Source organism: Pieris rapae, chromosome 20 (assembly GCF_905147795.1).
Source record: "Pieris rapae chromosome 20, ilPieRapa1.1, whole genome shotgun sequence".
In the NCBI taxonomy this organism is placed as follows: Eukaryota; Metazoa; Arthropoda; class Insecta; order Lepidoptera; family Pieridae; genus Pieris; species Pieris rapae.
The window spans coordinates 897,004-910,452 of NC_059528.1; the positions used below are offsets into that span (position 1 = coordinate 897,004).

Here is a 13,449-nt window from a genome sequence, read left to right on the forward strand (position 1 = left end):
TAATGGCCAAAAACTAATAGCTATTTTTTTACATTTAAGTCGGTTCGATTCGATTCCTAAACGAGGCAAATAATTTTTAGAATATCTTTGATAGCAGATTAACTGACTTTTAAAAATAACAAAGTCTTCTTTCAGTAAAATACCCTACCTAGGATATTTAAGGTACATTTCCTTCATGTCCCATAACTTTGAAACGCTTTATATAAGTACTAGCGACCCGCCCCGGCTTCGCACGGGTGCAATGCTGATACTAAATACACTACAGAAAATCTGTGAACGTTGTATGTAAAAATGTGGGCTATCCATAAGAGATAGACATATACCATTACGGACTTTTCTGTAGACCTTTTCAATGTGTACAATACTTAGTACATTATTTTGATAATACTCGTAGGGTTCAGCCTGCGTTTGCAATGTAAGCGGAAAAAATGTAATTATTTACGACATCACATTAGAAACCTCAAAAATAACAGTACTTCTCCACTATTTAATGGGTGTTATTATACATATAAACCTTCCTCTTGAATCACTCTAGCTATTAAAAAACCGCATCAAAATCCGTTGCGTAGTTTCAAAGATTTAAGCATACAAAGGGACATAGGGACAGAGAAAGCGACTTTGTTTTATAATATGTAGTGATAATAATTTGTTTCAAATACATATTAATAATGATTCCTCCTAAAACTTTGATACTCACTCTTTCTGTAATTGCATTATTATAATATGGTACCATGTTAATTGTCATATTTAAACTTACTATGAAAACACTTTGAAAGTAATTTTACAAACGGTAAAATAAGGGCCTGGTGGGATAATCTCCTGATGCTTGCCTGAAAAACAATGATTCAAGAAACCTGAACAGTGAGAAATCGGACCGATCTTTTACGATGCTCGATATCTCATCGGTCGCTCGATGGAGACTCGCTGTGGACGGCCTCTGCCCCACCTAGGGGTTATAGGGTTAACTAAACTAAACTAAAATAATATAAAAATCCGCTAAGCGGAAAACGGATGAAGTGAACGAAATAAACTAGAGTGATTTACATTATTGTTTGAAAATAAATTATGTACACAAGAAGTTTCTTAACTTTACCTTTGTATTTAATAATTGTCGTCCAAGCAATAATTGCTTTTGATGTCGCCTACAGATAAACATGAACTTTACACAAATATGTGTGAATAAAGCTATTTTAATACGTTAAAATTTCAATAAACATGCAAGGCGATCACTAATATCAGGCTCTTGCTTTTAAATTACTAAATAACACTAAATATAATCGATAATAATTATCGATTATTTTATTTTATTTATTTAAGTATTCCTACAGCTAATCACTAAACAATATCCAAACAATTACATTACACATAAAAGCCAAAACGGAATACACATTGAAACAGAAACATAAAGCACAGTTGTAAGGTTGATTGATTGGTAGATTAAAATATAAATTCAATATGAAGGAACAAACAAAGCCATTATTAGTAAAAGATACCTGAGTTTTTTTAAATATTTTTTGTCACATTAAATATATCGATTTTCTGGTAATTTATGTTGTAATCTGCAGGTATGCGATACATAACCGAGTTTGATAAATAGTTGGTCTTATATTTATTTATTTAATTTCGAAATTATTCCGAAATTTTATAAATTACATTGAATTCCAATAATAAAATATTTGGATGAATCAATCACACATCAATCCGTATGTAGTGGGACAGTTATAGTGCTGTGACCGAGAGCGACGGACGCGCGCCCGCTTCTTGTATACGTAATAAAACCCTTCTAACCCCCCCGCCCCCCCACACGTGACAGTGTTTACACGCGAGTGACAGTGAAGTTACACTACAGCTTACACCTGTATATCAAGTTAATTAATACACCTCGGTCGGCCTGTAAACGCATTATACAACACAATTGTAAATCATGTTTCGCAAAAAATTTGTTGTTTATAGACAATATAATTAAAAATTACATGTATATGGATTAGTAATAGACAGATTTAAAGTTACGCAAACAAGTACGCAAACCAAGTTTATATTAACGCGTAGATTAACAGTCTCTATAATTGTATCTGAGTCTGTCGTCGTGTCTTTATACAAGATTAATGTCGACATTAACGATTACAGTATATATATTTAGTGTTGTGTTGCTGGGGGATTTTACCGACATTATCAGTATATGAATTAGAAAAATCTAAAGATTAACACAGAATTATACGTAATAGATAAATCTTGTTTTGTTTCAAGATATCACGTACTTTGAAATTTAACAGAACATAAAGTTTCGATTTAAAAATTATATTTATATATAAGCTGCGGCATATCGATGACATTTGTTCCATTGCCTCATGTATTGCATTGTTTTTGAAGACGGCTGGCGAAAAATCAAACGAGCGTAGGAGATGCTAAAAACATTTTCGCTATATTTAAGCCAAGCTATTGAAATAGTCAGGGGTCAGCATGTTTTTGTGAGGTTAGACTATGGAGATCAGGTGTGATTGTACTGGACCTCGTCTCATTATCCAAGATTTATCGGTCAATCAATCTGTATGGGCGCAAGGCGTCCTTGCCCCAGTGCCGTGCCAAAGATGTAGACGAATTTAGAATGGTCTAGCTGCTCCGCTATGTGCAAACTATCTCTCTTCCGTCATTCAAAAATAACATCTATCACGATGTGATAAGAGTAACGCTGTACGCAATCACTGTCTTTCACTTTCCTCTGTGAACTTTGCAGGAATTTAGGCCCTAATTCGTTTGTTCTAAGGTCGAATGTGTATCGATCGTGCGTTGACATTAAAAAAAAATATTTTCGGTGGTTACAATTTGCATACGTTTCTGTTTACAAAGGTCTCATTGCTTTTGGTTTATTTTAAAGCATTGGAAGTCTATAGTTGTCTGTGTGTGCAAGTAAAATTTACGATATAAAGATGGCTGGCGTATTTCCGAACCAATTCGACTTAGGGTCCTTCAAGAAAAGAGCGTACCAATTCTTAAAAGGCCGGTAACGCACTCGCGGGCCCTCTGGCTTTGAGAGTTTCCATGGGCGGCGGTATCACTTAACATCAGGTGAGCCTCCTGCCCGTTTGCCCCGTTCTATAAAAAAAATGTTTTTTGCAGTATTGATAAACCCATTCAAGCTTTTTGCATTTTGATTATATACAGTAACATTTCAAGAATTTAAATTACATTCAAAATATGGGTATTTATTTTATGTACGTTCAATTACATAATATTTTTCTTGGTAATTTTCTTTTCCCTATTAAATACAAACTTAGCTACGTTTAAACAGATTGGAGTAATGACCATGTTGAACGATTAATAGATAGTTGATCTTTATCGCTGTGAATCACATAGCTAATTTGTACTGCGACGCCAAGATGACATTTTCTTTGACTTCAGCTGTCGATTGACGATTATTGGTGATTGGATTCTGCAGGGCACCTGTAGATGCTATTTATATGAAGGAATTCAAAATTGTAATTAATGTGAAAACTATGGTGTAATTTTAATATTGTAAGCGAAGTTATAATAAGTAAATTCTTGCGAATTATTTTTGCTCCTACGTTGGCAAAAGCTCTCTCTCTCTCTCTTTAGTCGGCAGCTCACGTCTGAGCGTCGTGGTCAGCAAAGAATGTTGTCGTCGACATATCCTAAGTTGCTATTCTCTTTCCGCCTACTGGAAAACCCTTCTCCCAGTTTTCCATTGTCTTCCGATTAACGTACCTACTCTCCATATAATATGTTAAATAGTGCGGGTGACAGACTGCAACCCTGTCTCACATTTTTTTTTGTTTGTAACATATTGGAGTATTCAGTGCCCATCCTGAAAAAATAATAATCCTTTTACAAATAAACTTGACAAAAGCAATAAACCTTTTATTTAAAGGTTAGCAATTAAAGTAATAAAGTATTTTTGTATACAATTTGGTTTAATTAAGAAATTTTATCGACATAGGTTAAGTGGCTTAAATAATAAATGATTATTTATTCGCAATTTACAATAATAAACTTGAGATTTGAGAGTTCCAGTCTCGTTCTAGTACATACTGAAAAGATGCTTAAAAACATTATTAGTTTTATACTTAGAATATATAACTTTAAATATAATAAAACTAAACATACTTCGAAATATAACTAAAGTAATTATAGACGTATTGGCAGATATAGAGTATTCATAAACAGGACGTCGTTGCGCAGTTCCGCGGCTAAAATAATTCAGCATCAGATGACTCCTTGAGTGACCTTGAAGATTACCTTATATTATATATGATCGTCCTCGCACAAAGATGAATATAAGAACAGACTGAATTAAATGGTATATTACCTTTAAAAAATCATCGGAGCAAAGGCGTTACTGTCAGCTGCATATTGCCAGACCATATCTTTATACATTGCCCCGACATATACGCATTATTTTTTTATTCATTTATTAAAGTTTACCACACCATAGTACTGAATCCAGGACATATTTTACAAACTCTTTCATTTAAAACGATATGACAATTTGTAAACGTAAGTGTTACAAACAATATTTAAAAAAAATCAATTATAATATTTATATACAAGATTAAATAAGCATAACTATAAGAACTTTAGGTAAAGCAGAAAACAAAGTTATCATCAAAACAGTTATGTTCGAGATACAGAGGCACTTAACAATGCTTTCTATATATCTAGCTCCAGATAAGTTCTGTTCAATTCGTTAAAATCGCGAGGAATTCGTATGATACTTGTACAGGTAAGTTGGTTTCTTCTAGGTTGTTTTTTGCAGAAGGAATTCTGAATTTTTTTCTGATTTTAAACACAGTCAATGAGTAATATAAAGTAACATAAAATAGTTCTATCGTTTCTCAAATTTACGTCTTTCTTTTTTTTTAATGTGCCATGGAAGTTCCCCATTCCTCATCCAAAATCGTAACAATTTTATTTAAATAATTAACTTAATGAAAACGGAAATAGGTTCGCATCATGCTCCATTGGTTTTAGAATGCCCTTTCACTAGGTTACATATTTATTTTTGTTCTGTTAACACATTGAATGTGTCTTTCGTCACCCATTCTAGTGACCGTCAAATACTTCACACTATGACGATTATGATGACTGATGAATGAAATGTGGTTCTGGATTTGGTTTCCTCAATGCCTAGATCTGCCTTGGTATGCTTATCTATTTGAAACAATCTGATTTAATGTAAATCAATGGCGCTAAACCCTTTTTAGGTCTGGACTTCAGATTTCTGTATCTGTTTCAAGATCATTTGTTAATCAAATAGGGAAGTAGGTGATCAGCCTTTTGTGCCTGACGCCCTTTTTTTGAGTCAATCCAGTTTTTAAAATGCATTCCTTCATCGTTCGAGCAAATGTTAAATGCTCACATAGTAAGAAATTTCATTGGTGCACAGCCGGGAATCGAACATACGACCTCAGGACAACACTGCTGAATTTATTATCTGCTCTGATTATACACCTTAATTTAGTTCAATAGACGAGTTTCCTTTTTGACAGAAATCTGAAGAGAAGACTAAGTTTTAGCGATTTTTAGTTTAAGAACTTTATTAAGAAGAGACACTTAATAGGAGCAGTGATATTTCTAAAGATTTGCAAATTTTATTGCAACATATATAAGAGTAAATAACATATACGCGTTTATATATTAGTTTACGCCACTATGCACGGCTGATACCTAGTGTAGACACAAAAGGTTTAACGATAATAATGTTTACTAAAATACAGTGTTTCGATAGGAATAAAAATAAAATTTATAGAATTTCGACTTTCGACAAACAACCCAAATGAACTTTTAATAGTCGTTTGGCGTATTATATCCATAATTTAGAAGCATTTGGCATGAGTGAGTTGGCAGAGGTAGCTCTGAATGTTTATCGTATAATCAATCTCTGAGGTAAATACAAATAATTCCTTCGTGAACGTGCTCTTTGAGCCAAACCTGTATTTTCAGACGAGTGCGTGATATGACCTTTAATTCTCTAAAAATTTTATTATAATTAAAGTATACTATGTAGTTGTTGTAGTAAAAAAGCAATTGTGGTAATACACAAAAGTCTTTAAAAGTTTAGGAAATAAAAAAATCCTTAAGGAAACTTGTTTGTAAAATATGAATGTATTGATTTATTTACAAAAGTACCGATTTAGTGCATTATTGAAAAATGATGATTTAAGCGTTTATACTTTAAAAATCCCTATATTCAAAGTCAAAATAACTTTATTCAGTAAACAAGTACACTTCTGAACCTCTTAAAAGAAGTGAAATTAATTCTTAATTAACATTAACTACCAGTTTCCAAGTGAAATGCGTAGCGGACAAGAAGAACTGGCAAGAAACTCTTCGCCACTATTTTTAATCCAAGTTTTGAGTCATACAAATTGTTTAAACTGGAGCAAATCATTCCCAAGGATTAGGATCATTTAAATATACGTCAAATTTATAAAAAAAGCTTTATTTACGTGTTACGAGAGCTTTGAATTTGTTTGATTAATAATGTATCGGTGGGATAATTATCTAAACCCATAAATTAATAATTTCATCTAATTTATTGCCTCTTGTCTATTTATCTGATAATCACAAATTCTATTTGTTCGGTCTTATTCTCACCCATTTTGCATTGTACCAGCAATAGTCACATATTATTATGTAATTTTCATTATGGCGTAAGTTATTTTCTAAATAGTCTCTAATTAATCTAGTATAAGAGATAGTAACCCAAATAAAACATTGACGTAAATAATAAATATGGTGTAGGTGATATAAAACTATCAACATATAATAAAATTTCAAAATAGATCGCAGCTCTGTTGATGCTTTCCGAAATAATTTAGTTTTATGTTATATCAATCGAATCAAGTTAAACTATTATACTTATAACTTATGGTTATGCACTTCTTGACTCAATTTTTTCTTTTTTTTTTCTTACAAGGGTTGTCTAGAAGAGATCCCTCATTAGCTATAAGGCCGCCCGTTGCATCTCTTGTAATTTTTATTTATTATGCTATTTATGTTATTAATATTTTTTATTAGTATTATAAGTATTGTAACGAAGTGTCAATTAATAAATAAAATTCATTCAAGAGCTCTGGCCAGATGGCGGTGGAGGTTGACAACCTGATTCAGCTGACCACTACGCTTGCGCTACCGACCTCTAAGAAGATAAAACATATGATAATAACGAGGGGGCCGTTGGCTGGCCATGCGTCATACTCGTAAACGGGTGCTACTTGTGGTGACTGGTCGTACTTGAATTCGTGTATGAGGTGATGTTAGTTGTTTCTACTACGTATTTGCGTGTTTTTCTCACGAGTATGTAAGTGCGTGCTCCTATTCCACCTCGCCTCCTGCTGATAGAGGACAAATCTTTGTTTTAAATTTATTTTATTATTCTTTATTACTCAAGATGTCATATTATTTAACATGGTGTAATGGTTGCAGCTCGTTACAAACGTAAACGTTGTGTAAAAGGAAAAACTTGGCGATTAAAAAGATTGGCGGAGAGTTTATTGCCAGTTCTTTTCCGTTCTACACCCTTGGTTTTAGATTTTTTTTATTGAATGGCTGACTGTCTAGCTCACTCTGACCGTACGCTATGAATTACTTGTTTCGCTGTGATGTTGCTTCCATTAATAAGTAATGTTGCGGTCTGATGGTATAGACCTCTATTAGGCAGTTAGCTCACTTAGCTAGTGTCAATTCATGTAAATTATTTTGTGTTTATTGCTGTTTTAAACAGCAATACACAAAAGATTAATCGAATGTCATATCATGCTGCTTCTTATAGCGATTTCTGTAGAGTTCTCAAATCACACTATATTATGATTGCTACATTACCGCTATGAATATTAAGATAACAGTATCGAAATTAAGTTTATTTTTTTAACGTTAGTTGCGTATTTTTTTGGGCATCAAATTAAAACCGATACTGATTTTAAGTAAAGCTATCTTGTAACGTTGCGAACCCTGGAATCGACAAACTCAGATATACGTAATTATTAAATACATTAAGAATATTTTGTTTATGATAGTGTTTTGTTTACCGAATTAAGTTTTATATTTTTCGTATCAGCCAGTAATTGGTAAAGAAACCAAAAATTCCATATTTGACGCATAAGATTCATTAATTATTTTTCGTGATACTCAGAACACAATAGAATTCGTACAAAATTCTCTAAATCGAACATTGAACGAATACAGCATGGATCCGAAACATTTATTCGTAACACGAGAAATCATGACCAAAGACGCCATAGGTCAGTTTCATTTGATTAAAAATGTTGCTTCGTAGATGCTTAATATAGAATAACGTAGAGCTTTGTACTTATTAATACGATTATGCTTTTATCGGATATTAATGCTAATATTTAATTATTTATAGAAAAATAGTTTTAAAAAAATAAACAATCAAACTGCAGTTTTTTGATTAGATTTTGGTAAGCAATACTACTAGATGTAAGACATTTGCTAATTGAAATACATATACAGTTATTAAAAAAAACTAATATTATCAACTATTTTTATTTTAGAAAATGTTAAATTACGAAGTACATTATTATCATGAGTCAAAATGTACACTTACGAAAGTCAACAAATAAAATCAACCATACTTTTCATACCAGGCTTTGACATTGAAAAACATATTGTTTTATTAAACAAAAGTAACTCACAATTGAAATAATACGATTTATTTATAACATTGTACAAGTACGAATAACATTTAAATATAGGTGGATTAGTCATAACATAATACGCATTTAACTAATATTAGATACATTTAAAAGCGATACACTCGCATACGATCGCTAATAAATTTGACGTTACACAAAACTTTTAGGCCGATATAATAAAACGACTTTTAAATATTTAATTAATTACTTAGATTCTGTACACTTCAATTGCTATAAGCGATGGCTTTTAATATTCCCTTGCAATTGGGCATAAGTTTAATAGTCCTATATAGTATTTGTATTGAAATTAAAAATTCGAGGCAAAAAAATATCGAACTAATAATATTAAACTTCTAATTGCTTAGTTTAAATTATATTCTTAACTCACGTAGTTAGATACTGACACTGTACTGTTAAAACATATTACACTACCCAAGAATTTTCCAATTACCCTAATTATCCAATAAGGTTTTCCTGTATCAGCATGTTTACAATGTTATAAGCAAAATTCCCTTTGGATGTCTTTGTTTAACTCATTAACGTAATGAAACTAATATAAGCTATATTTTTTTACCAATAATCATCTTGTATTGTAGCGAAATGTCGCCATGTAATCTGTCCAGCTATTCTGTATTCTTATTCTAAGTTGTTCTAACGTCTCGCTTGCTTTCCGTCCCTAGAGTACCACTCTGTTACCTTAGACCCTTTCTTCTCTTACTATGTATGTATCTCACTGCTATTTCAGTCTTTTAAATGCTGTTTTTACATTGTTTAGTTTTGTAACATAAAACCACATATAAAATCCATATTCTAATGGGAGTCTTTAATAAAATTATTTGGTTTAAATTATCTTATAATTTAGACAATGGAATTTATTAAATTGTCTTGTGCATAGATCATAAAACTAACACATCACATTTGTCTGTAGTGTGTCGTTTTGTATAATTAATGGCTCACGACGTTCTTCACGACTGTCTTAACTGCAACGCAAAATATAATATGACTTTAATTTTAGTGTGTCCTTGCCCTTGATGTTTGACGAATCAGCATTATGTTGGTCTTCTATTCCTTTCTTATTACTTTTTGAAAACGTAAATATTGAGCTCCATTTTTTAAACAATTCAAAGGGATCGTAGATCTTTAGATTTTGCAAAAGTCAGTTATATAACAATAAGTTCTATATAAATGCACTTCTTTTAATTTAAAAACATTTGGCTTAATTTAAGTTTATTATTGAATTGTCAACATATCTAGTCTATTTACAGATCGGCGACAGCGATCTATCTTTGACCAAACATTCAAATAGTTCAGTTCATTTTAAAAATGTTCATGTTAAAATTTAACTTAAGATTTTATCGATGAGATGATGTTTTTCCATCATAATTAAGTTACACCGCAATTCAATTGTCAAAAAGGAACCGGTCAAACCCTCAAAAATCGACCGCGTCCCTTGTTTGGGATTGGTCTACATGACAGCATAAGCCTGTGAGACCTGTCAATACATATTATTTTTATATCTGTCGGCTGCTTTAGCTCCTGCATAAACCCTTTCCCAGCTAGCTTATCCAAGCTCTAACTCGCATTTACCCCCAAATAATAATAATAACATAATATAATACCCAAACCTCAAAAGTGAAGTGTAGTGTCGGTACACAGAATTCGGGGAGTGGTTAAGCCGGGAGAGTATTCCGAGGCTGGTGCGTGGAGCCCGGAGGCTCAGCGAACGCGTCGCCCGGGCAGAGACTCTACGACTCATCATGGAAGTGAGTACAAGATGTGTTTTTAGAGACTTCACCGGTCATCTGATTCCAGCGATAGCGTTCCAAAAGTTTTTTGGCTTTTTGCAATATCCGTACCTCTGACATCGCAGACTTTGGGATACTATTACTCAAAAGTATGGTTCGGTATTGTTATTGGCGCTTGAATAATGACTTTGATCGATTTCAGTCTATCGTATCTAGTAATACAACCTAACTACTTAAGATTATTTTGTTTTTGGTTGATACTTTAAACTAAGTAATATAACTAATCTAAAACGTTACTAAACATATGTATGTTATTAACATACATTATTTATAGGCAAACATATTGCCAAAAGACTCGCAAGTGCGTTGCCGGGCTTCTAATCGGTGCGCTCTTTTCTTGAAGGCCCTTAATTCGAGCTAGTTCCACAAAATGTTGGTGCACGGCAAAAGCTGCATTAAAAAACGCTCAGTTGTGGAGCGAAGGTCGACGAATATTTTACTTAATATATTATTTTAAGTAATAATTATATACTTTTAATTGGTAGCTTAATTTTAGTAGTGAAAATGATAATTATATATGCTTTTACGACGGCTGAAATAAGACTTTAATACTGTAGTGGATTCTAAAGATTTACGATGCGAGAACTAAGGAATCTGTTTTATGTGGTTTATATAATGTCTGGATTTAGTTTTATCTTTAATTTATAAAAATTTGATAGCATAAATTCTGTAGTAGATTAATGTTCTTCGAAACGTTTATGTGGTTTAGAATTTCTGTGCTTTTCTTCAATTTGAAAGGAAGATTTTTTTTTATATTCAAGGGGCAAACCTTATGAACCTTTTCGGGCGGTAGTTTGTACGCTCTTTTCTTGGACTTGAATTGGATTTCAACTTAAAAATGAATAAATAATAGCCCTGAGGAAACCACTCACGAGTTTCCACTTCTAAACTGTGATCATGTGATCATGACAGATGATTACAAAGTTCTGTGTGACATTTGATAATGATTCAAATATATTATAAACTTAACATTATAACAGTAATCCAAAACCGCGTTCTGTATAAAAATTTATGTATAACAATTATTTCGTGATCATCTCAGCCAGAGATAAGCCTCAGATCAAACTTTCGTCTGACACAGGTCTATTGTATATAAGACATAATATACGTATTTCACCAAGAATTTTTCAACTTAAGAGCGAGTGTAGGATGCGCTCATAGATAAATAGTCCATTGGTGTACAGCCATGATCAAACCCACGCCAAATCATTATCTATATCTGTACATTCTTAGCAAAATATGCCTTTATTTATAGATTTGCTTGTTACGCTGTTTAGAACATTAATATATTGATATAACGCCATCTGTTGTCATTGCTTAGTAACAAATCGATTCAATGTGAAACTGAAATTAGGTTTCTACGCAGTCGGACTTAGCAGAAACATGTTGTGTTAGTTCATTACGCTATCACAAGGTGGCGTTAGTTATTATTTTAGATCAATCTGCTTCATTTAATTTTACATGTTTGGTAATTGATTTGTGTAATATAATTTTTCTGTTCTTTCCAGAAACTATATTTACTTGTTTCAATGATTTTATATTGCTATTAGTTAGTATTCTATGTTTTGTTGTTATTAAAAACTCTGTCACGAATACCAATATAAATCGAGACATGATTTGAAGGATCAAACATTATTGCAACTCGTGATTAGCTCCCATAAACTCATTTTATTCACAAAAATGTTAACAATTGTTCTCAACAATTCTATTTGATTTCCGTCTCGTCATCTAATTACACTAATTGTATGTTTATCTCCCAGTAATTAGGCGTATATTAGTCTGAACATTTGACAGCTGACGGCGACATGCTTGACAATACGTCACACTGATTGACAGATGCTAATTTTGTTTGAATCGAATGCAGTGTAGGCGGCATTGCGTCGAATACCGATGGTGTACTGTTATGTGAGCTTGGATATTCTTATATAAAAGTATTCAGACTATAAAAGTCGGAAATCATCTCGCGAGCCTTCTGGCAGGGGCCATATGTTTGTCCGCTATGACTAATAAACTACTTAACCGATTTCCATCAAATTTGCACACCGTGTGCAGTTTCATCTAACTTAAAAGATAGGATAGCTTACATGTATATGTAATTCTATTCTCTATTATGCCACTGAACTCCTATTAAACGGCTGGACTTAAAGGTTTTTTTTGTATGCGTTTGGGTGGAGCTACATACTATGTTTGATATCCTAAATGCTTGAAATATTAATTTTTGAATTAAAGTCCACTAACGTATAAATGGTTTAAAAATAAATCGGTTCCTACACGCTAACTAATCTATTTCCAGAAAAACACTCGCGGTTTTCTTTACGTCCCTAATGAAACGCTTGTGAGCGATTTAATGGAGTCGTTCTATTGATTTTTAAGTATCCGACCTGTTTCCCAGGTTGTAACGATTATTTTTATTGCCTGCTATTTGCGTCTGCAGACTACGATTGAATCGCAAAAAAAATGTTGTAATAGGATCAGATCTTCTATTGTTTGTGCATTTATGAATCAAATTTAGTTCGTCTAGAAAATATTTTCGCAGAGCGGATTTGCAAAAGCGATATTGAATGATCTATGTTAAGTATATGATAAATATATTGCATTTTTATTTTATTTAGGTAATTGTATTTTGTACCCAATAACTACTGTCGCTGTATGTTGTCAGTTGTATAGTCAGTGTAAATAAAATTAATCGCAAAATATGTGTTTAAATATTTTTTTATTTATTATTTCTTGAATTCTAAAGCTGTTTATGGAAAAAAAAAATTAAAATTACACGAGAAGCCGGAAAAGCGAACAGTCTGTATGGCGTAGCATAGCAAAATGTTTCTTATGTTGAAAAGTGGCTATTAAAAAGTTAGATTAGCAAAAAAATATTAATAGGAAATGAAGTTAGCAGTAGTTAGTAAAAAATATATTTTAGTCACAGAAAGCTGAAAGATTAAACAGAAATATAAAAAATCTAACTACATTTCCGC

The 13,449-nt window shown here is 32.3% G+C and overlaps 1 protein-coding gene across 3 annotated transcripts in view; it reads left to right on the top strand.

The window, feature by feature from the left end:
- Nucleotides 1-1,732: 1,732 nt before the first annotated feature.
- The window catches only part of LOC110994995 (obscurin), a 99,301-nt gene continuing 87,584 nt past the window's right edge, over nucleotides 1,733-13,449 (top strand). For 2 of the 3 annotated variants that reach the window (XM_045632747.1, XM_022261954.2), the window contains exons 1-2: nucleotides 8,131-8,258; nucleotides 10,329-10,435. In XM_045632747.1, the coding sequence (XP_045488703.1) occupies nucleotides 8,204-8,258; nucleotides 10,329-10,435 (162 nt within the window). In that variant the 5' untranslated portion in view covers nucleotides 8,131-8,203. Of the gene's footprint in view, nucleotides 1,770-8,130; nucleotides 8,259-10,328; nucleotides 10,436-13,449 lie in introns of those variants that run through there. The other variant, XM_022261955.2, reaches the window with a different exon arrangement.